Raw genomic sequence first — 23,762 nt, 5'->3', positions numbered from 1 at the left:
TGTGATTGGGTGCAAAAAAATACTAGGTTTTTTTAATTAACGGCTATTTTCGTATTTAATTAATTTTTTTTTTTAAAATTATACCAACGGTCATATTTTTTCGAGATCTTTAAAATGAGACCCATATTGATATTTTTTGGCATTATTTTTTATTTACATATTTTCTTCTTATTTTCCTACTTTTTTTTGTTAAAAAATACCAAAATAATCATTTCAAAAATCCCTAAAAAAATTATTAATGTCTACATTTATATTTATTAAAAAATAATCTTTATTTGAATTTAATGAATTTTCCTTAATTATTATTAATGTCTGTATTTATATTTATTAAAAAATATTAGTTTTATTAAAGTAATATTTTTTAAATTAATAAAAAAGTAGATCTATTTTAATCAAATAAAAAATTATATTAATTTTGTACATGAAAATATTATTATAAAAAAATAAAGATAAATATTAGATAAATTCAAGGAGAGAAATTATGATGTGGTAGAAAAAAAGTAAGAAAGAAAGAATAATGTCCTTTCAAAAGGAAGGATGCTCTAAATGGACAGATTAGTCTAAAATTGTTTGGTAAATCCAAATAGAAAAGCAATAGAAATAGAAGTAGAATGTAGCCATGTAGGTGATGTCATGGTGTTCTCCTTCGTCACCATTACTCCATTACCATCACGTATTGGGTTAGAACTAAAAGTAGGACACCCATTTTCTAAACCATCAAAGCTCATCTGCTGTACTCCAATGGCTTCCGCTAACCCCTTTGGCTTTTTAAGCCAGCAATCCTATGATCCTCCGCCATGGGGGTCTCATCTTTCCCCAATTCCTTCTCATACTTTCTCTCTTGGTCATGTATGTCCTCTCCCTTTCATCCGTCTTTTTTTGCTTCTATCAAATCATTGATTTTATTGTGGTTTTGTTTTGCAGCTTCCTACTCCAATTCACAAGTGGAATCTCCCTAATTTACCGCTCAATACCGAAGTTTGGTTGAAGGTTTTAGAGTTTTTTTTTTGGCTTTCACAATTTTGTTGCTAGTTTGCTTTCTTGTCTATTTTGCAAATTTGTCTATTGAAAATGTATATAATTTTTTTTGTTTTGATTTTGGGTGTGTTTTTCTTTGCTTCTATTTTCTTTATTTGCGGTTCTGATTACTAGATGGAAACAAAGCTGACAAATTTCAATATTGGCTGAAGGTGATCCTTTCTGTAATAATATCTTTGTTGAGCTTTGGACATTTGAACTTTCAGTACCTATGTTGTTTGGTGTGAATTTGTGAGGGATGAAGTAACTGAATGGACTTGACTTACTTCATTAATTAGATATTTGGGATGACAGCATTGTTTTGGTGGGGGCAAGGGAGGAATTAAAGGATTGAAAATGATGCTTGAAGTACTAGCAAAAGGGATAAATAATGACCTAAATCCTCATGTGGGCTGAGGAGGTCTACTTCTCACAGCCTTATTCATGCAATTGGTGCGTAATTGTTTCCAGTGACTTTTATTTTGACCCCAAAGTGATTCATCTACTAGTTGATGGTTTATGAGGAGATCATATAGTTTAATGAGCTGTTTTTATTATTCCAGTATAACATAAAAGGACAACCAGTGCTCCTTACAATGTTGTATGTGCTTCATTTGCATCCTAGATTGCCAAGACACCTATATGTTGTAATTGATACAATTCTCCTATGATAAGATGATCATGGTTGAAAAGTAGCCACTAGATCAACTATTGTCATTGATATATGATGAACTAGGCTAGTTTGTTTCCCATTTGTGCATTAATTTTCAAAGTAGTTTACGCTACTCACATTCTAGCTTTCCTAAACTTGTATATGTCATGGAATTAGCATGTTAAGTTGACATGATGGCTTCTAATAAGGTGTACTCCTCTTACAATCGTTTGATGTTTTTTTATATCATTCTGTTCTGAAGGATAAATTTCATCATTTTGCTCATGCTATATTGAAATGGTTTGTTAATCATGTGTACTTATTTATGTGAGGGTGCTCATGTTGTTTGCTACTAAGAGTCAATTGAATATAATCTCTTTATTATCTGTAACAAGGGAAAGGTTGTGTGAATTAAAACCCCCAAACCCCACATAGGTTGTAGCCTTTTACTGGCATTGGGGAAATGAATTGTATGTTTGTGCATAAGCAACTGATTTGTTGTATTATGATCTTTTTTGAAAAATGAAGGCTTATGTGTTTGATCATTTATGTGAATTTCCACTGCTTTCACCTTTTCTTGTTGTATTCTTAATTAAATGATAAAAAGTTGTCATCATCCATCCAAGGCTAACAGAAGAGAAAGCATCTCTAAGAATTATTACCACTATAAATCTGAAGGCTATCTTTCTCCATTTCCTTTCCTACAACACATCAATTAGCTTTGTGGAAGTCAAAAGAAGGAAATCCTTATTATTCATTCAATTTTATGATTAGTTCTTTGGAAATTATGCAAAGTACAAAACATGAATTAACTATTGCACATGTCCACATATGGTCTTATGTTGAGTGAACTCCTTTAATCACAATGCTTCACTTCTAATTTTAGGTTTTCTAAATTGACAAGTACTTTCACTTATTTGACATTATAATCAATTTTTATATTCAACTAGCCATATATTAAGATGGATGTTGTAAATCATGATAGATGAAATCATGGGAAATGTAGAATGTCTAAGGAAATAAACTATGAGATACGTTGTTGATGATATTTCGCTAAATTGTTAATGAATGAAGCATGAATTATAAATTCATTTCGTTGATCTTTTCGTAGAGGTGGAATTCTTTTGGGATTTATGTCTATATAATAATATATAGCTTTTCACCTATGTAATTATTATAGACTTCATTAATCTTCCCAATGTAGCTTTCATTACATTGTGGTAGATATAAATTAGGACTATCACAAAAAATATTGATATTGTGGTGCATTTCTTGCAAATTTGTATGTGTCCTTAATCATTCATCTATTATCAGCGTATACAACTATAAGAAATTCTATATATATCAAGCAAATTAAAGTATCCTTATTCCTCAACTTTTCCCTACAATGTCCAAACTCTTTAAATATACCCTCCTACCCTCATTTTCTTCTCTTTAATTTGGGGAAAGCTATTAAAAGGGTTGTTTTTTTTTTTCCATTACAATTGATTATTATGCGCTTACAAGAGTCGGTTTATTGTTTACAGCGTGATGATCTCTCCGGTATGCAGTTGAGTGGTAACAAGGTGCGAAAGCTGGAATTTTTGATGGCGGATGCTGTAAAACAGGGTGCAGATTGTATTGTAACAATCGGTGGGATCCAGAGTAACCACTGCCGTGCAACTGCAGTGGCAGCAAAGTATCTAAATCTTGATTGTTATCTTATTCTACGTACCTCCAAGGTTCTTTGATTTAGTTGACTTTGACTAAAGGACTTAGAGTTTAGTTTTTCTTTTGAAGTAGTTGCATTCTGTAATTCAGTGCTAATGTCTTCAGGCTCTTTTGGACAAGGATCCTGGATTAACCGGAAATCTGTTGGTTGAGCGCTTGGTTGGAGCTCATGTTGAGCTTGTGTCGAAAGAAGAATATGCAAAAATTGGAAGTGTGGTATGTTGATGTCTGCCATTGTTGTGGTGCATCCTGTACTACCTCCCCCCCCTCTCTCCTCCTAATGAAGAGTTTGAATTTAATTAAAACTCTATGCAATAGGCTTTTATGTTGATAGTAATAATCAGACCTGGATATTTGCAGTAGGGTTTTTAATCGAAAATAACAAAGTGATTGACTTTTCTGGTGCCCTTCCCCGACTTTGCTTGCTATGCATGTTTAAACTATTTGAAGGCTGTAAAATCTAGTTTTATTTATGTCTATGATTTTTAATTAAATAACTACTAATTCCTTTTGGATAGATTTTATCTAATGAAAATTCTAGCTGAACTACTATCTTAAGGTTACTGAACCCTGCCATGAGTTTCTTTTTGTTGACTGACAATGTTATACTGCTATCACATGTTTTGTCTTGTTTGGCTCTCGGAACTCAGTATTGTATATGATATAGGTCTCATTTATTGGCCTTAACTGCAAGATTTTGCTTCTTGGTTGTTTTTTCCTGCTCCGACTTTCATAATGGCCCTACCCTTTTCTTTTTCTTCCCTTTCACAACTGAATTTTTTTATTGTACTCTTAAACCCTTCCTGTTATTTGTGCTAATTTTTGATTATATTTATACCTTTTAACATATTCGCAGCATTTATGTGTTATTACATAAATATATAATTGTACTTTTGAAATAATTGTATTAAATTCTCAACGCATAAAATTGGCCTGTGAATACTGGGTTATAGGTTCACCTTTTTCTATCACCTTCATACATACCACCATAAGGTCAATTTTGATGAACATGCAATATTAGTAGAAGTCATTTGTTTTCTTTTTCTTATAATATGTCATTTCTTGATTCAGATGATCCTGAAACAACTAGTAACAGTTGTAGCAAAGCTTATTACTTGATGCTAAATAACATTATACCACAGATATGTTCTTTCATATAGATTCATGCTTGTTTTATTAAATTCAATATCCTTTTTCATTCATGCAGGCTTTGACGAATGTCCTGAAAGAAAAGCTAATAAGTCAAGGAAGAAAACCATATGTTATTCCTGTTGGTGGTTCAAACTCTCTGGGAACCTGGTGAGATGCTAATAGTTTGAAGTTCTTCTTCAACATAATGGGTCAACTATAAGCTCAGTAAAAAAAAATCATCTTCACTATTAAAGGTTGTAATGGAAGTAAATGTAACTTTGCCAAAATGCTAACACTCTGTTCATGAATTTCCTCAATGAACTCAACTACCCAACATGAATTTTCTCTTGTAAGAACCAACTTCCTATGAAAGGACAGTATTCGTTTTTTCACTCAAAATGTTAAATTTCCTAGAGGCGTTTTGGGAAGAAGAGGTGATTTAGGAATAATGTAAAAGAAAAATGTGTTTTTTTTAATTAAGTGTCTGTAACTATTCTTCAAAATTGTTAGTATGAGCTTATCATTGCTCGTTCAAGACTACTGGCTAATACATGGTAAATAATAATCCTGTACATTTTTATAAAGTTACTATTGAGGTGAAAAAATTGAAATGATTGTAGTATTTTAAGAATTTAATGGTTTGTATTTTGATATGCTCCCTTTGTGCAAAAATGATCATGACATGTTAATTGGTATACCTTTTTATAGGAAAGGATGAAAAAGTGTGAACACATAAAACAGTGTGATAAAAGGGATAACCGGCCATGGTGGTAAGGAGATGAGAAAAAGAGTTTTATGGACAGGAAAGTATGCATCATGAGTGTTGTCGGGCTATGTCTTGTACAAGTGAGAAATCATTTATCTAGAGATTACTATTGTTAGGAGATTGAGAATTCTTGTTATTAAGGAATTCACAACGTCTTACTTGTTACTAAGAAGAGGGATGCTCTCATCTTGCTATAAAATATTTTTTTTTTGTTTGATTCTATTATTAAAATATCATGTTTGAAAATAAAATCGCTGCATAATTATATTTTTTTGAAATTATTCTACTTGTCAAACTATATTTATTTTGAAAACATTCATAAAAGGTATGGTTGTCTAAAAATGTTTAATCTTTGAAGAATTCATGATTTATTAATGGTAAGGCAATTTAAAATAATTTGATATTCTAATAACAGTAATGTTTTGTCTTATATAAATCAGGGGTATTACTATACATCTGTCTTTAATCAACTGGTTTGACTTCATTTCTGATTCATTGTTTCTCTTGCTCTATTTGTTTGGTTAGAGATTGGAATTGGGATTATGGTAAGTATTTTAAATGCTTTCCATGGGAATTTCCAGTTGTTTGCACGGAGGAGAGGGAGTGGAAAGCTAGGTAATTAACTTCCCCCATTTGATACAAAAGTGAAACTTGCTTTGAAGTCACATTTCCTATGATTTTGCAAACCAAACACGGAGACATAAATCTAATTTGTAGGAACTCTAATATCCCTTGCATTTACATATTATACTAATAAGCATCTGTGACAAGAACATAGCTCTTCAATACAACTAGTATTCCCAGTTCTTGTTTATCCTAAATTGTCAGCACTCCCTCAAGCTAGAACTAAGAAAGGTACTCTAAGCTTGGTTTTTTCGCATATCAGCTGATCATGTGATTAATATGATCTTTCAGTTCTGTTCTTTTAATAAGGTTATTCAAATTGAATGTTTCTCCTTCAATGTTGTAACAGTGGGATTCATTTTTTTGCTTTTGTTTACTTTCAGGGGTTATATTGAGGCGATCAGGGAGATAGAGCAGCAGCTTCATATGGTTGCAGACTCAAGAAAATTTGATGACATTGTTGTAGCATGTGGCAGGTCTGTACAAACCTCTGCTGATATTGTGACGAGGTTATACTTCATGGTTAATGTGTTTTTGATAAAGAGGATCCAGATGGGGATAGAATCAAATGAACAACACGAATTTGCTTTATGGAATGAATGGGGAAAAAAAGGGAATTATTGGAGCTTCCTTAGTCTTGTATATGATGGTAGTTGCCTAGTTGGACTCGTGAACTTGTGTTGAGTCATGGGTCTTGGAGAATGTCCAAGTGTCAGGCTCAACTATTTTGGTTTATGATTGCATTGAATTTCAGGAGTATCTTGGTGCAAATTGCCTTTACGGACTGCTTAATTGAATTATGAACTCAACTGATATACTATATCATTCTGTATTTTAGCTGGTACTTTTGTATTAATCTTGCTCCAATTTTGTAATTATGTCCAGTGGAGGTACAATCGCTGGCTTGTCATTGGGGTCGTTCCTGAGTAATTTGAAGGCAAAGGTAGGTCTCATAAGACAAACTTTCTCATTCATGTTGGGGTTGCCAAAATCAACTTGATGATTTAAAGTAACAGCTCTGCAGGTTCATGCATTTTCAGTTTGTGATGACCCAAATTATTTCTATGGCTTTACTCAAGGCCTCCTTGATGGACTTGAGGCTGGAATCAGCTCCCGTGACATAGTGAACATTCAAAATGTATGTCCATTTATCTTAGCTATGAACGTGTCTTGTGTCAGTCATTGACTATGTTTTGTTGCAACGAAAGGTTTCCTCATTGTTGGTATTATGCATATTTATGTTTTAAACTTTAATTTTAAGCTTAAGCATTTTGAAAGGTATTTTTGGCCTCAATACAATCATTGTAAGTGCTTTTAATGACGTAGAATGGACCCCATTCTCTAGGTTTGGAACATGCATAAAGAACCTCTATCACAGTATCACTATATCTGGTGTGTAATTTTTTATGAACACAGAATTATCTTGTCTACTTCCTGTTTGATAATGTTTATTGTGTTCTAAAGAAATCCCTTTTTTTTTTTATTTATTTAATTTTTGAGCATGTTTCTTGAGGGTTGGGGGTGGATTCGTTCTCTTTCCGATTTCAGTCATTTTCAGTTGTCTCTTGTTCCCTTACTGACATATTATGATGGAAAAAACAAGTGCATTTGAAATCTAAGAAATGAGATTATATTTTCACTTGTCCAAACCGGAACTCCTTCATTCTGTTGGATTTTATGTGCCGACTTACAGTGTTTCAATTCTGTTGCTTTATGCATATGTGGATGTCTGTGTGTGATCTAGCTCTGCCTTATATTTCAACTTAAGAATGATGTCATTTGTGCAATGTTTGGTTTTTTCTATAAGGAAAAATATGGATGATGCACTGATGCAATCAAAGACTTTAAAATACTTGTACTTGGCTGATCTTGAGGAGGTTTATGAGTTTGCTGTTATTTTGTATATGTTGTGAGGTATCTAAAAGAGTAGAATTAAGTATAGGTTGTTTATAGGGGAAATCCAATCGATTTCATGTATATATGTTTTTGTTCCTTTTCTTGGATGTAGACGATATGATCCAACACTGTTTCTTTTCTTGTTTGGTGTTTAGAAATTATTATCCTCTAACTCCCACCATGCCCTCTGGCTAAAAAACATTTTCAGGCCAAAGGTCTGGGATATGCAATCAACACACAAGAGGAGCTCAAATTTGTCAAGGACATTGCTTCAGCTACAGGTGTTGTTCTTGATCCAGTCTACAGGTATGTATAAAGATTTCAGAAAACCGTAACTGGTGGGATGCTTTAGTTTGACCAGCTTCAATATTGCTGCTAAAATGCATAATTTTTAATAATCTGCCTGTTGTTTCTGTCGGAATTATTTTATCACAAGTTTGTTGGAAGACCATGCTGCATTCTGTCTGGTTACTGCTTTTGGAATTTAACCAACATCCATGACCATTTGAAGACATAATTAAGAAGATAATGATACTAAATGAATTGAACTAGAAATAAATCTGGTATGGATTTCTGTAAAATTCAGATAATTTGAATTGTCTCACAAGGAATACCTCCTGATCATGTCATCATGTGCTGATGATTCCTCAATCCTCTCGCTCTTTCTGATCTCCCCCATTGACAATTTCTGCAACTGCTGGCGTTCTCTGTCAAGCCACTATCTTATAAAATTACATCGCAATTCCTATAACAATCCCTTGGCCTGTTCAGTATTCACTAACATAGGCCTAATTATACCACTAGGTGAAGAAATTAAAACGCTTTTTGTCAATTTTTTCTTATAATGCAAAATCTTGGATGCTAATAGGTAATAGCCCTGTTTTGTTATAATTTTGGGGGGTGAACTTGTGAGGTTACGCTTGAAAATCAACCTCTATTGTAGCTTGGTTTGTATGAATTCTTCCTATCTCTTTAGCTTGCCCCTTTTGTATTCCTGATGTGAGAGCTTTTTGGGAAATATTGCAAACTCATAGGCCTGGAGGAGTATGCACTAGTCTGTCATTTTCTGCAATGTCAGTTCACTGATCATTTCAACAGGTTTCCCTTTCACAAGGAATCAATCGACCTCTAGCCTATTTTAACTCATTTTGCACAGAAATATAAGAAGAGGAGCCTTGGCGCATCGGCTTAGATGTCATTGTATGACTGAAAGGTCATGGGTTTAAGACTTCAAGTCCTGGAAATAGCCTCTTGCAGAACTGCAAAGCTTTTTCTTCATTATACCTCTTGTGGTGGGACCCTTTCTTGGACCCTCGCTCTGCGAGGACACTTTGTACACCGGGCTTCCCTTTTGTACTACAAAATAAATCAAGTGCATCATTAATAGTTGAGATTCATGAAACTATAGAGTTTTCCAGTATTAATATATTGTTTGACTTTCACTTGGCAGCGGAAAAGCAGCTTACGGATTAATGAAAGATATCACTGAAAACCCAGAGAAGTGGCAAGGAAGAAAGATATTGTTTATACATACAGGAGGCCTCCTTGGCCTGTTTGACAAGACTAATGAGTTGGGGACGATGGTTGGAAATTGGAAACAAATGGAGCTCCAAGAGTCCGTACCCCGCCAAGATGGTGTGGGAAAGATGTTTTGAAGCAATTTCATTGTTTTATATGACAGTCGAATATCATTTTTCAATATTGGTGCATAAAGTAAGTTGGATTAAAGTACAGCTCTTGAATTGATTTGCTTATGTATATGATCCTTTCCAGAATCTGGACATTGACACGCCTCAAAGCTTGCTACTGTCTGTCAATTCGTCTCCCTTCTGTTGTGCTTTCTCCGTCCTCATGAGTTTGACACATCTTCTATAACGTAAAATGAAATTTACTTGAGAATTCATAAGACTGTTGATCGCAACGTCTTTGTGATGAGGGTATTGATATGCTTTCATTCACACCTTCGCTAGATCTTGCCTCTAAGCGGGAATTATTGGGATGATGATGATAAGATCGTTGATCGACTTTAAGCTCTTAATACCAATTTGATATGGATCTTGATTGTGCAATAAATAATATTTTGATAATTTGATCAATCATTACTAGAATTACAAATTAGATCTATTAGACAATTTGATGGTCTCTGAATCCCTTAACCACTCATGTAAAGTTATTCACTTAACAAGAACACTCCTAAACAAAATTAAAGATTTGAGAAACAAATCCAAAAGTTCTACAAAGCTCAATAATAATCTCAACAGTCATAAAACCACCCTGAAGATATATTCATGTTTGATTAAAATAAATAATCGCTCAAATTCAAAAGCTTTCACACTAAATCTAAAAAACATTCATTTTGAATAGTAATATTCAATAATGAATAATCAAGCAGCTCACGTATTGCCCTCTTTAATAGACATGTAATACATATTTGATTCACACGGTCGAAACTTCAGCACTACAGATACATATTACATAATGATTCACACAGTCGAACCAGTAGTTACAGAAGAGAAGCAGCCAATGAAGCATTATCATACACGAGCAAAACGAGCCCATGTGAAGCTATGCATGTCATGTTCCGGGTTTAAGATCAAATTCATAGTGTGTCACAGGCCTCAACAAAACCTCATCGATCAATACTAATATACGATGACTGCCAGCACTCAGGACACGACTTTGGGATGGGGATGTGTTCCAAAAACATGATCCCATACAGAGGAGGTGATTCCAAAACCCTTTGTGTGAAGACGGAAGTGGTGATTCAAGTGGTATCTCTGCAGTAACACAAGTTTTAGAACGCCATTATGCAGTGCATACTTTTGGCATTATAAGGATGCAAACTATTTCCAGAAAGTTGTTACCTTAAGGTTTTTGGGGACTCCTATAGATGGCTGCCCATGGTGCAAATAATAGTGAGTAGTATCATACATAATGTAACCCAACAATAGACCACCAAATAGCGCAGGTGCAACAGATGGAGAAGATAAAAGCCTTATTACGCTCCATATCTGAGACATAAAACAGGATTAAACCCGTCAAGAAATGAAACAAGTATTGCCTGTGTTTGTATTCATCACAATATCACTTTCGCACAAACATTGACTATTAATTCTTAAAAAAGCTTCGAAGTAGCAATGTCATATGATTATCTTGAATCAATCTAGCTATATGGTTTCCTAGATACATGTTTATACTATTTACACTAAAAGATTACACGATGAACAAGCCAAAACAATTAAAAATAAAAAAAGTTTTGCAGCACCTATGTGAATAAATGGCTGCTTGTGCTTGTGTATTTTCCAATCAGATTCATGAGTCCCTGTAGTAATGACAAAAATTGCTAGTGTCCAGGGTAAAAAGACCAGAAATATATAAAGCAAGTGACGTTTAAAAAACATTGTCATGGAATAGTTTACCGTGAAAAAAATAAACTGGTGGACAGCGCCATTGTGAATTGGTCGTATTTGTTTGGTTTGGTGAAAAGTTGTTTTGGAAGGATAGAAAAATTGTTTTTCATCAGTTTTGGGAAAAAATATGGGGTAAAAAGTCATTTTCCTCCTCTTACTAAAATCTGCTCCCAACCAAACAGTAGAAAAGTAGAAGACTGTTTTCACCAAAACAAACACAGCCTCAGTCTTCCTTTTCTCAACTAAGATCAAATGAATTATAATTGAGTAACTCACATTCTAAGTTAAAGTCATCCCGCGATCCACCAAGTGAATATTAAAGTTCACCTGGTCTTTTCTTAAAGATTTATACATCCATTGAAACAAGGATTACTCATTATCATGCACCTCACATATTCAACATCAAAATCTTGGGAACAAAAAAGATTATGTGGAAGATAGCATACTGGTACACAAATGATTGCAGTTGCAGCTGGAGGAAAGACGAGCCGAAGCGCATCCATCGGGTGTTTGTGATGACAACCATGAAGAACATAGTGAAGGGTGTTTGCCCTGTAAATCGTAAATCAATGAAACTTGAAGTCTTAAATTTGTCTTCCAGACTACGTCAGAAACAAGACACTACTACAAGGATATAAGATCATTACTAGATACTGAAATTAACTCAAGCACAAGTATCTTGAAACTTAAAAATGCTTGTCAAGTGTTTTGGGCCCGACATATCTCCAACGTGAAAATGTACCCATGCGCTACTCTCATACTTTTGAGTAACATTGCTGTCAAATTCATTTTGAGCTTGTCACATGATGTTCGGTGCAATAGATTCAGAACACTCAGAGTTGCTAGGTTTTGTAGCCATTGCTTAAACACCAAAGACGAGAATGAAAGAAAAATCTAGAGGACTTAGCAGCATCTATAGTATTATATGGAAACAAAAGCCACTCCTTTCAAATATTGATGTCTATGCACTTTACCTCATAAAGCAGCAATTTTATGGATTTGACTAGTGTTTATATGCGTCGGAATTCTGTTTAGGACTGACGTTGGCAATAATAAGACATATTTTAGCTTAAAGGTGTGTTTTATGATAGTCATGATTACTTTTATAGAGCACAGAGGGAATTAAAATGAAAATATGTAAAAAAGTAGATCTGATGATTGATGTGCATTAATTTAGGTGTGATTTTGCTATAAATAAGGAGTAAATCACAAAAAATATAGTGAGTATACGGTTCTTATAAGAGAAAAATACTCCTCCAACATCTGATGGTTTCCATCAAGTGGCATTAATTTTACTTCTTGTGTTATATAAAAGATCCTAACTCCGATGGTCCAGGCACAAAAAAGAATTGAAGTAAATAAGCAACAATGTCTACCAAGCATTAATATGGAAATCTTGAGAAAAGTTATATCAAGGTTTGAGAGACAGAGAAACAGAGAGAGAGTTCTAACCAGTAATTTTGTGTTTTCACATGAAAAAGGAATCTGTGTAAAGTATACTCCAGCAGTGACCAAATCAAGACACCAAAGACCAGTGTAGTAGCTGCCTGAGCAGCAGTGAGGCTCCTCTGCAATGACACCGAAACTAGATAGCACACTACTGGTAACCAAACTATCGGAATCACCCACCACTTTGTGCGAGTTAAAATCTGTTTAACATTAAAAAAAAACAAAAGGCGGTTAAGAGCTCGTGTGTTTACTTTGCTATTAAGTTCATTTTACATTTTGGCCTAAAGAAAATTGCATAAACTGGCCCATATTACAGTTACTCAAATAGTTGTTACCAAGCACTAAGGGAGCAGTTATTTTCAAGTCAGATGTCATAAGGTCTAGGCAACAGAGGAGAAGGTAAAGAAGAACCACAAGGAGACACAAAACATTATTCAAATCAAGAAAAACAGCCAAGATTTGTCTATGAAAAGAAGCATTCCACCCCACAGGTAAAAGGTCAAGCACCAAGTCACCAACATAACCAGAGCTGCTTAGGTTCCTTAGCTCAGCCTCATGGTAGTGCTAGCCTAGTCTTAGACACAACATGTTTTAGCCTAACAAGACTATTTTCAATGAAATTGATCTATCTGGTTGTTGCAATCCATTTAAAGCAATAAAGACAGAAGTAACCCTCCCTGACCGATTCAGTTCCCAATTCGACTTACCCAAGTTACCATTTTCAATTTGTGCATGCTATTTCTTTTTAGTTAATGCCTATTTAAATTATTGTTATGCCTCCAATATCTTGTTCTTAATTTTTTGTGAAACTAGCAGGTAATCAATAAAGCACATAGATTCTTTGCTCAAGTAAGGTCCTCTCCTTAAGAAATAATACCCCCTATGAAGTACTGCTAAAATACTGCAATTGAATCAACACCCCACAAGACAATTGCTTGTTTGCATTTTGCAATATTGCAATTTGCATCAACAACTCCACAAGAAAAAAACGCACCTACATATTGAGAATAGATATATTATAGCTACTCAGCGACTTGTAAACATTTAAGGATTCTAAATTTTGCATAGTATAGTTCCTGTGTAATTATCAAATGCACCATTTCTCTTGGGCATGAAAAATAAGGGATAAGAAGATTGGGTCTTTGAGCAAAGTTTCCCATGTGATTAGAAGGATAAGTAGAATAAAGCGAAAAAGTTCTTGTACTGTGGTGGTATGCATATGGGCATTGTAGTCATTTTTACAATAATGTCAAAGCATTAATTTCAAAAGTCAAAACACAGGCTAACTACATCAACCAAAACAAATTAATATATGAGATCGTCTCTAACAATGTTCTTTCTCATTTGTTCCTATTTAATAGTATATAGTCATGTCCCAATCATAAATATCCGTATTTACCTCCACCATCCAAGTAAATTTGGCCTCCTTTGACCTCTTACAAGGTTTTTACTGGCCCAATTCTCAAATGTCCTAAAAGGAATCTTTTAATCATCAACTCAAGGGCCAAATAAAGTTTGTTCACCTTCCTCTTATCAACAATATGCATCATCATATATCTGCGTTTTGAATTTTAATATGCCCACAATTCATCTCAATATACGCTTCTCAACTACTCTCGCACATAAGTATTGGGTACATAAGCGAACCATTCACGAGACATAAACGAGACAATCACAAACCATTTGCATTAACCATAATATGGGCGAGACGATAACGAACCATTTGTAGTTAAGTAGATGACATTAGCTAAGGACAATTAGGACAACTATGAATAAGTAGCATATTTTCTTGAAGCTACAAATCAATAGAAAAAATCAAAATTAAACTCTATGCATGTTACCGAGTTTAGAATTGTTTTTTGTAAGTTCAATGAAGCTTTGAGCTTACTTTTCTAAGAACTACTCGCCAATTACCTAATACTGAGTAATGACAGTAGCTTTATAATCCTGGAGTGGATCAATTAATCTGAGATAGTGCTTGAACAACTTGAGAATCCTTTTAGGCCTAAAGGGGGTAAGACTGTAAGAGAGAAACAACTATTTGCTGGTTATCGTTAACTGCTGGTAGCTTGAAAAAATAATTTGGTGTAGTACTGGAGTCGATCCACTAAACTATTGAGGTAGTGCTTGGCCAATTTAAGTATACTTCTTAGGCCTAAAGGGTGCAAGATAGACTGCAAGAGAGAAACAAAAACAATTTCTCCAAAAGCTCAAAAATAGGTCCTTCGACCCTCCTAAAAAAAGCTACAAATTGAAGCTTCTCCAAAGTGCAGCAACCTTTACTCGACATTTTCATAAATAGATGACACCTGGTTATAAGTCGGTCATTACTTGGACTAATTGTGGCTTGTTTGGCATGTTTTAGCATGGATTTTATCTTCTAATGCTCCATATTCAAGCTTAGTGCAAGGTCTACATCTTTATGGAGCAAAAAGGCACATACGTGAAAAAAGTAATGTGTAGTTTGAATATATACAAGCCCAATTAAGGATAAAGATAATCCAACAGAAATCCTTGTCTTAACTCGAGTGCTTGGAAAACTAGCTGGATATGTTCTCTCAATAGGAGAATATTGTTTTACTACTTTTCGACTCTCAATAGATTCAGAAATTCATAGGGCTGAATTTCAAATCTGTTTAAATATAGTTTCTATTGCTTTCCTAGTAGAAATGGTAGAGGATTTAAGCAATGTTTTAATCACAGACTCACAGTTTGGATAAATGTTTGAAAGCTTACTTGCTTGAATTTGTATTCATGCTTTTTCAGTTGTGGAAAAAGAACACTAAACTCAAAGTTTTAAATATTTGACAAATGCTTTTTGGTGGATGTATTGATTGGTTTTGGATTTTAGCTAATAAATATGGACGAGCACCCAAATAATCATATCTAAAATGAAAATGAAAAGGTTGGCACAAACATTTCTTTGGCCATTATAGTTAGTGAACATCAAAAAATTTGATCGTTTTACATAAAAATTGTGCAGTAGCTTACAGCCAAACACTGACATAATCAACTATCTTCATCAACAGCAAATGCTCAATGCTACAGATAGCAGCCAATACTAACATCATATAGTGTCTTAATTCTTTAATCCAAGCCAAGTAGTTTACAGAGAAGAAATGATTGCCAAATAGGGTAAAATAAAAGCCTCAAAATCAATAATAAACATCAAAACAACATAACATTTTATTTACCTCCAGAATATCATTTGCGAAAAAGCGAGGACCCTCCTTGCTGACAATAGGTTGGTGAATCCATTCGTCATAATCTTCTCCAAGATAGCCAACCTGTAACATTAGCTGTCTCAAATTACAAGTAAAAATTTAAGAGAACCAAGAACAGGCCACTTATCACAAATAAAGTAAAAAAGAAAATGTGGTTTTAGCATAGAAATAATGAGATAAAATAAATTTTGAAAAGGGAAACAAAATTGGAGGTGACTATAGAATAAGCTTTCACACAAGAAAGCATATGAATCTATGAAGCTACAGAGACATGGTGCAGCCACCAGACAGAATAGAAGAGTAATTGGTAAGAATTATACTTCCTCCATTTCTTAGTTGCTGCACATACCCCATTGATGATTTTAATAAGTTGCTACAGCATACAACTTCTGGTAAAACAATAAAAAAATTTCAAAGAAGGTATTAAAGACTTAAAGTGCTCCATGATTTGGCTCCTATCCCACCTCACCTTTTTCTCTTTCTAAGATTAAGGGCAAAGAAGTATAAAATATTTTTCTGGTTATGCGTGTGAATAGCGTCTGCAACTAAAGAAAATTGGAGGAAGTATCAACTGCAAGTGCAAGCATGGTGAAATCTCACCTGGAAGACGAGAGGCTGATTTAAGTCCACCACAAACTTGGCTACCATCCTTGACACTAGATGAGCTAGCTACATAAGCACAGAAACAGAAATAACATTCATCAGAAAACACACTTAGATATGTAACTAAGAAGTACAAGCACAGAGCAAAAGTATAAAAAACTTCAGCTTTAACAAAAGTGTTTCTTGTGTCCTCCAATATTCAGCTTGAATTTAGAACATCGATTAAGCTACTTGAGATTAAAATTTCGGCTGCTAAATAGCACTTTACAATGGTCCATATTAGACATATTACACATGGTGTACTGCAGATTATTCCACTAGTACTTCACTAAGGGGGAAATTCAATCTTTTGTTTCCTTTTCTTTCCACTGCAAAGATAATATTCTTAGGCAGAGTATAAAACATTTTACTGAAATAATAGGCAGTTCACTGGAATAATAAAAACCAACACTCAAAGATGTATATCATAAAAGTGATTGACAGATATGCAATATCAAATATGCTTAGAAAACAAAATTGTGCAACTATATAGGAATAACGAAGAAGCTACCCTACAGCTGCAAGACCTGATGAATTGTAATATCCCATTTGTCCGTAAGAACAAAGGGGTGGTTTAAACACCTGGCCCCATTTGTAAAGTATCTTTTTCAATAGAGAAAAAGATTTATCAATAAGAGCTAAGAAAAAGAGGGAAGACGAGAAGCTTCACAAAATGGAAAGATATTCCATAGATTCTTGCTCAATCTTAAGCATACCAGTTACTACATCTCAATCTTAAGCATACCAGTTACTACATTTCATTGTAAGATTTAAAACCACAAAATTGTAAAAATAAACAGAAAGTTAATTACAAACAACTCCAACATAGTCGGTTAACCCTTGCAGAAACCGGAACCTCCAATATAAGAGCCTAGCAACGGTTAAGTACAAAATTATAGTCTAAATCATGATTGTTGATACCTCATATGAAATTACAGCAGGATTTTCTACGAGCTCTCAAGACATAAATTAAACAAAAACTAATTTAATGTTTACACTTAAATAAAGAAAAGAAAATTATAATTAGCCATACTTGCAAGACAAAAGGCCAAGAGTATAAACATGATAGTATATATTATCAGATAAATTACTGAATACAATAAATCTCATAAAGTTGTGCCCACTGTTTCTATCTGCTATGATGCATGGCCTTCTAGAGAGCACTAGAAATTTACTTGTAATTTCCTTAAAAATTGTTATCACTATCATAAACTTTTTCCTCCTAACATTTAGAAAATAGAGGGAAAAAAAATCTAGTATAACAAAGAATCATTATCATCTAGGAATTTCAAAACTATCAAGCATTTTCATACACCGATACGATTGCCAATCCATAATGCCAAGCATTTTCATCACAAAATGAAGCCCTAAAAATTCATAAACCGAAATCTTGCTAGACAAACCAAATCTTAAAAGCGTGAAAGAAAGATCCTGAAGCAACGCATCGTAGATCTCACAGAAACAACACAATTACGGAGGATGAAAATCCTATTCTCAGAAAAGAAGTAATAGGGAATGCAAATCAAAATACAAGAATTCGGGAATGCTAATCAAAATACAACAAGAAATCGGGAATGCGAATCAGAAGAAATGATATTATGTTGTTTTGAATTAACTACATTTTTCATTTTTGAATTTGCTAGATTTTTTGTATTAACAATGGTGATTTTCTCCTAATCTCATCCAAAATGAACCATGTATCTGCGGCAATTCAAAATCAAAACTTTAAAAAAATCGTAAAGTTAAAATGTAACTGAATACCTCAAATAATTGAAGCCTCAATACTTAAATTGCAACTTGACTTCAAATTTCGATGCTTGAAAATGGCGAATTGGCTGCTTGAGAGAGTACAACAATGGCGAAATTGCAGATAAAAGTGATCGCTTGAGTGTTCCAGGAAGAATTACGGATAAATAAATCAGGAAACCAAAAAGGGTGGTTCCTATTCGACGTGACCCTAATTATAGTCTGAATTTAACTTTTAACGCAAATTGTAGACATCTTAAGAAAAGATGTCTCTTAAGAGGGAGTCTGAAAGAAAAATTAGTGGGTCGATTCAAAAACTCGTCTCGAATCGGAGGCGAATAGATTTATTTTCAAAATATTTGAACTCAAATTGAACTAACATTAATTCGACAACTGAAACCTATATTGAAGCTAACCTAAACCGAAAATTAGCGATTTAAAATTTAATATTTAGATAATCAAACTAGATAATCAACTGTAACATTCGGGAAAAATTAATATTTTAAGACGAGTAAGTTTAATAGAATTATGAGTGCGAGAATGACCTTACATATACACGACATACAATATTCTTAATTTAACTTCTTCTTTTCTTTTCCTTTTCTTAAAAAAAAAATAAAATAAAATAAAAATAAAAACCCAAACCATTCCTTCTTCTTTCTCACGCGAGGAACTCAAGAAAACCAGGCAACCATTTTCTCCTTCCTTCCCTTTCGTATGAACCAGCAAGATCACCTCCTCCTTCTCTCTCTCGCCGCCATACCCTTTGAAAATGGCGGATTTACACTGAAATTCTTCAACTAATCGTCGATCTCCTTCCCTTCACGACATCCCTCTTTGAATCTTTAAACCCTTATTTCTCGAAATTTCTTTGAAGAAAACGTCAATGGCTGCAAGGGCATGACCCGTTCTTCTTCCCTCTGATCTTCGAAGGACCTACATGCAAAATCAGTAAGTCCTTGTTCTTCCCTTCGTGATTTTCAAGATAGATTATCTATACTTCTACATTCTTGATTGTTTTGTGCAAATAATGGCTAATTGATCTTCTCTTGTTCATTTTCCTCTGAATTCGAACCATAAAGAGTATAGAATCATCCGAATTCTTCCTTCACTGACTTGAATTCTGCCGAATTGGGGAAGGAATCAGCGAGTTTTGGTCCCGTTGATTAAACATCAAATTCAAACCGAAAATAAAGCTTTGAACCTGAAATTGTTTCGTTTCTTGTTGCTGCAAGCAGAAGGTAATCCTTCTTGATCTCTTTCTTTTGCTTTTCCTTAATAATCATGCTCTCATTCATATACTTTCCCTTGCATAATCTTTCATTCATGTGTTAAACCCTAAACGTTGTTGAATTTTGGAATGTGTATGAATTAGTAGATGAGTCATTAAATTGGAAATTCATGGAAAATGTGTTGAGTATTGCTAGATTCTTGGAGTATTGCTGGAATGTTTGATGTTAGTATTGAATTGGTGGATTTAAAGGTGATGAAATTAATTGAGGAAAATCATCTTTGATGATGAACGATGATTCTCGTGGGCTTGTGAGTGTAGGATAAATAATTATTTTGTGTCGATTCAAAATAAATGAGTAAATGAATAGATGATGTTGGAGTTACTATATTGAATCTGAATGATTAGTAAGAAAGTTTATGAAGATTAAGGAATTGATGGGAAATGTTGATTGTTTGTAGGATTATGAATAATTTAAAGATCTTGTATGAATTATGAGATACTTTGGAAAAACCATTGATTGTGGGATAGAACGCTTGTTGTTTATATTGATTAAATGTTGGATATTCTTGATGAAATTAGTAGATTCTTTCGGATATTCTTGAGTTTGGGTTTAAATTTACATATTGTGTTTTATTGGTAATACAAAGAGAAATATAGGGATGAGTAATCTTTAAAAGAGTATAAACTAGATTCGATCACGATTATAATATTTTGATGACATGTAGAGTGTTTAAGCTTGGAGTGCACAATCCTTGTATGATTAGAAATATTAGAATAGAAGCTTGAACTAAGTTACGGTCTTAGGAGGAGATGCAATGAGCTATATGAACCTAGTTTGTAGTATCGAACGCTTTGTTGTGATGTTATGTTTGTTATGCTTCAGGAGGCGACGTCATCGAGGAACCTTTCTAGTTGATAGCTGCGAATCGATCTTGGCTATCTGAAGCGTCGTCTTTGGTGAGTAGTAGCAGTCCCTTAGAGGGTCTGATCAGACTGTTTTCTTGAAAATAAACTTTATTAAAGCTCTTTTGAGATTGAAAATTGTTGAGACAAATGTTGTTGTGAATGCTTATGTTGATATTATGATATGGTCAATGGATCGGGCTTGCGAGCTGGTCATTAACGGAGTTGAGGAACATTGTTCCTTGCTCCCTATTTGAAGCGAATTGTCATTGAGATATTGACTAGCTTCACCCGAGAGTGACATAGCCTTGGAGCTATGGATGTTCCTTTCAACTAGACTCCCTGTGCGCACATAGATCTAGGAAAACTGATGTTGCTTTTAATTCTATGATTTGAATTACTGTGTTTTGTTGTTTGGATTGTTACTTCTCATTCAGTTTAATCTGATCCTCTGTTGTTTCCATCTTTTAGCTTGTTTACAGATCGGAACCGGTCGGGAACGATGGGTTAACAGTGTTGAATAGCGTTCCATGGATGTATATTATTTGTAGTTTTGTATTAGGTTTTTGGATAAATGTATATTTGTTTTGGCTGTGCTGGTGATATTGGACTTGTAAAGAATTGTATTATTATCTTGTGTATTAATTAGATATTGGTTTTGGGATTTAGCTGAGTTAGTCACGTTGAAGAGCTTGTGACCCCTTTGCTTGAGTTTTAGAAGTGTGATTTCAATTTCTTTGGAAACGAACCCAGTGATGACCCTGTTTACCCAGTCAACGGTAAGTCGGGTTGTTACATCAACCGTCTGACATGAAAACTGTATGTTGATTAACCCATACATAACAAGAGATTAATGATAATACTATAAACAACATTATATTGAACTAAAACTAATTGTTGTTAGTAATTTTTAAATCACAAATTTTTACTTCAATTCAATTTGGATGAAACTAATGTTTAACACACAAAATAACTCATCATTGTCTAAACTAAATTTATGTTTCATGAGTCTATAATGAGAAAAGTGACACTAGCTAATATTTCATAGTATTACAAATTGGAATAGATGTAATTGAACTTAACCTGAACTAGGCATTAATTGCATTGAAATTGACCCGAATCAATATTTTTATCAATCAAAATGGATTTCATCCAAATCGAAGTTAATTTGTGATTGAATTTTATTAGAATTAAAAATTAATCTATTAGTGATGATCAATCGACCTAAAACACATCTAACTTGTCATATACCTGATTCAACCCAATATTAACTCACCTTAATCTTAACAAACTCATTTCATGACCAATTTGTCATGTTATTCTCATAGTGATTTGTCAAATTGAATATAACTGTTGGCTAAATTGAATTACATGACATACAATCTTTTTGAATACTATATCACCGCAAGATATATATGCCTTTCTAGTTAATTATTACTAACTTTAACATCAATATATTTCTTAATATATAAGTAGTATATTACAATAAGATATATTCTTTTAAATTTCTTGAAATATAATATTTTAAAATTTATTAAAAGTTACATAAAATTTCCAATTAAAGTTTCTTAGAATACATATTTGCCTTTTCATGTTCAAGTATTGGAATATAATATTTTTAAATTTAAAAGCTACATAAGATTTTTAATAAAGTCTCGTAGAATATATATTGGCTTGTTTATGTTGAAATATTTGCTAATGAATAAAATTTCTTTATCAAAAATTTAATTCTAATATATTTTATCAAGAAACAAAATATACATAATAATCAAAAATGATTTTGACAATAACAAAGAATCATCATGATAACGTTGTGTCTTTATAGTATTAGAACTCTAATTAATACTTATATTAACAACTTATTTTTTTCATGAAAAGCACAATACATTCAAAAATCTGAAGAAATTAATAATATGAAAATAAAGGTTTTGGTCAGTTAATACTATTTTTGTATTACTCCAAATGACTGTTACAGCTCCAATTTATATAAGAACTAAGAAGTTAACTAAGGAAACAAAATAAAGGAAATAAGTTATTACCTTAATACTACATACTAAGTAAGGTAATAAAATATACTAAAGAATAAAAAATATATGCATATTCCTACACTCCCCCTCAAGTTAGGTCACAGGGTCTCCAACGCTTAACTTGGACAAAATACTTTCAAAAAGTTCAGCTGTGACAACTTTTGTAAGAATATCGGCTAGTTGATCTTCAGATTTTACATGTAGGATACCGATCACTCTCTTTTCAAGTTTCTCCTTTATGAAGTGTCTGTCTATCTCCACACGTTTTGTTCAATCATACTGGACTGGGTTTTCTAAGATATTAATAGCTGACTGATTGTCGCAAAATAATTTGCATGTTTTTTTAGTGGGATATTCAATTCACATAAGAGCTTCTAGAGCCATAGTATCTTTGTTATCCCTTTAGCCACACCCCTAAATTCTGCCTCAACACTTGATAGGGCTACTACCTTTTGTTTCTTACTTCTCCAAGTAACCAAGTTTCCTCCTACAAGAGTAAAATATCCAAACGTGGACTTTCTACTATCTTGATCGCCTGCCCAATTAGCATCTGTGTTAGTCATAAGGTCAAGGTGACCATTTCTTTCAAAGAAGACTCCTTTACTACTTATGCCCTTCAAGTATCTCAAAATCCTTATAACAGCCTCCATGTGTGATATCTGAGGAAGATGCATGAATCTGCTCACAACTTCAACTGCATATGAGATATCAGGTCTAGTGTGAGATAAGTAGATGAGTTTTCCCACCAGTTTCTTGTACTTCTCTTTGTCGGTCAGTTCTCCTTCATGCACTGTCTGGAGTCTATGATTGGCTATGATATGCGTCTCAGCTGGCTTATAATCAAGCATCCCAGTTTCAGCTAGGAGATCTAGGATGTATTGCTTTTGATTAATAAAGATTCCCCGTCTTGACTTGAAAACTTCAGTCCCAAGGAAATATTTCATGTTCCCTAGATCCTTCATTTCAAACTCCTTGAACAACTTCTTCTTGAGATCTCTGATTTCTTCCTCATTGTTCCCAGTTATGACCATATCATCAACATAGATAATTAAGCATGTAATCTGATTCTTTCCCTTCTTTAAGAACATGTGTGATTTGAATTACTTTGCTCATAGCCAAACTTTATCATTGTTGTGGTGAATTTGCCAAATCAGGCCCTTGGTGATTGTTTTAGGCCATATAAAGCTTTCTTGAGCTTACATCCTTCCCCTGGTGCAAATCCATCAGAGAACCCAGGTGGGGCAAACATATAAACTTCTTCCTCAATCTCATCATGGAAAACGTATTTTTTACGTCAAACTGGTACAATGGCCAATCCTTACTTGCAGCTA

General features: G+C 33.7%; 2 protein-coding genes and 1 long non-coding RNA gene across 3 annotated transcripts; 2 read left to right on the top strand and 1 right to left on the bottom strand.

The window, feature by feature from the left end:
• The first annotated feature begins 540 nt into the window (after nt 1–540).
• Nucleotides 541–9,588, top strand: LOC130814469 (putative D-cysteine desulfhydrase 1, mitochondrial). The gene is made up of 10 exons (XM_057680541.1): nt 541–849; nt 925–990; nt 3,196–3,390; nt 3,485–3,595; nt 4,587–4,678; nt 6,284–6,376; nt 6,786–6,843; nt 6,925–7,038; nt 8,005–8,102; nt 9,247–9,588. The coding sequence occupies exons 1-10, from the start codon at nt 634–636 to the stop codon at nt 9,449–9,451; spliced, it is 1,248 nt and encodes a 415-aa protein (XP_057536524.1). The 5' UTR covers nt 541–633; the 3' UTR covers nt 9,452–9,588.
• A 381-nt stretch (nt 9,589–9,969) lies between these two features.
• On the bottom strand, nt 9,970–18,653 carry LOC130814470 (dihydroceramide fatty acyl 2-hydroxylase FAH2-like). The gene is made up of 7 exons (XM_057680542.1): nt 18,283–18,653; nt 16,480–16,548; nt 15,850–15,942; nt 12,659–12,855; nt 11,653–11,758; nt 10,661–10,807; nt 9,970–10,573 (listed from the first exon to the last, which is right to left on the bottom strand). Exons 2-7 carry the CDS (start codon nt 16,525–16,527, stop codon nt 10,463–10,465), a joined length of 702 nt encoding a protein of 233 aa, XP_057536525.1. The 5' UTR covers nt 16,528–16,548; nt 18,283–18,653; the 3' UTR covers nt 9,970–10,462.
• Nucleotides 18,654–18,882: 229 nt separating this feature from the next.
• Nucleotides 18,883–21,092, top strand: LOC130815800 (uncharacterized). Its single transcript, XR_009042628.1, has 4 exons — nt 18,883–19,218; nt 19,350–19,508; nt 20,385–20,458; nt 20,876–21,092. It is a non-coding gene; the product is annotated as an uncharacterized LOC130815800 (long non-coding RNA).
• The last annotated feature ends 2,670 nt before the right edge of the window (nt 21,093–23,762 follow it).

This window comes from Amaranthus tricolor, chromosome 6, assembly GCF_026212465.1.
Source record: "Amaranthus tricolor cultivar Red isolate AtriRed21 chromosome 6, ASM2621246v1, whole genome shotgun sequence".
NCBI classification, from domain to species: Eukaryota; Viridiplantae; Streptophyta; class Magnoliopsida; order Caryophyllales; family Amaranthaceae; genus Amaranthus; species Amaranthus tricolor.
The sequence above is the reverse complement of the archived record's forward strand: the minus strand, read 5'-3'. Positions and strand labels throughout refer to the sequence as shown.

What these genes read in the sequence shown, in the direction of transcription:
- LOC130814470 (XM_057680542.1), bottom strand. Translation starts at nt 16,527, where the DNA reads ATGGTAGCCAAGTTTGTGGTGGACTTAAATCAGCCTCTCGTCTTCCAG. An exon ending in GTGAAAACACAAAATTACTG is followed by an intron (nt 11,759 to 12,658) that starts GTTAGAACTCTC and finishes TACGATTTACAG; the next exon opens with GGCAAACACCCTTCACTATG. An exon ending in GAGTCCCCAAAAACCTTAAG is followed by an intron (nt 10,574 to 10,660) that starts GTAACAACTTTC and finishes GTGTTACTGCAG; the next exon opens with AGATACCACTTGAATCACCA.
- LOC130814469 (XM_057680541.1), top strand. Translation starts at nt 634, where the DNA reads ATGGTGTTCTCCTTCGTCACCATTACTCCATTACCATCACGTATTGGG. An exon ending in ATACTTTCTCTCTTGGTCAT is followed by an intron (nt 850 to 924) that starts GTATGTCCTCTC and finishes TTTGTTTTGCAG; the next exon opens with CTTCCTACTCCAATTCACAA. An exon ending in TGAGTAATTTGAAGGCAAAG is followed by an intron (nt 6,844 to 6,924) that starts GTAGGTCTCATA and finishes ACAGCTCTGCAG; the next exon opens with GTTCATGCATTTTCAGTTTG.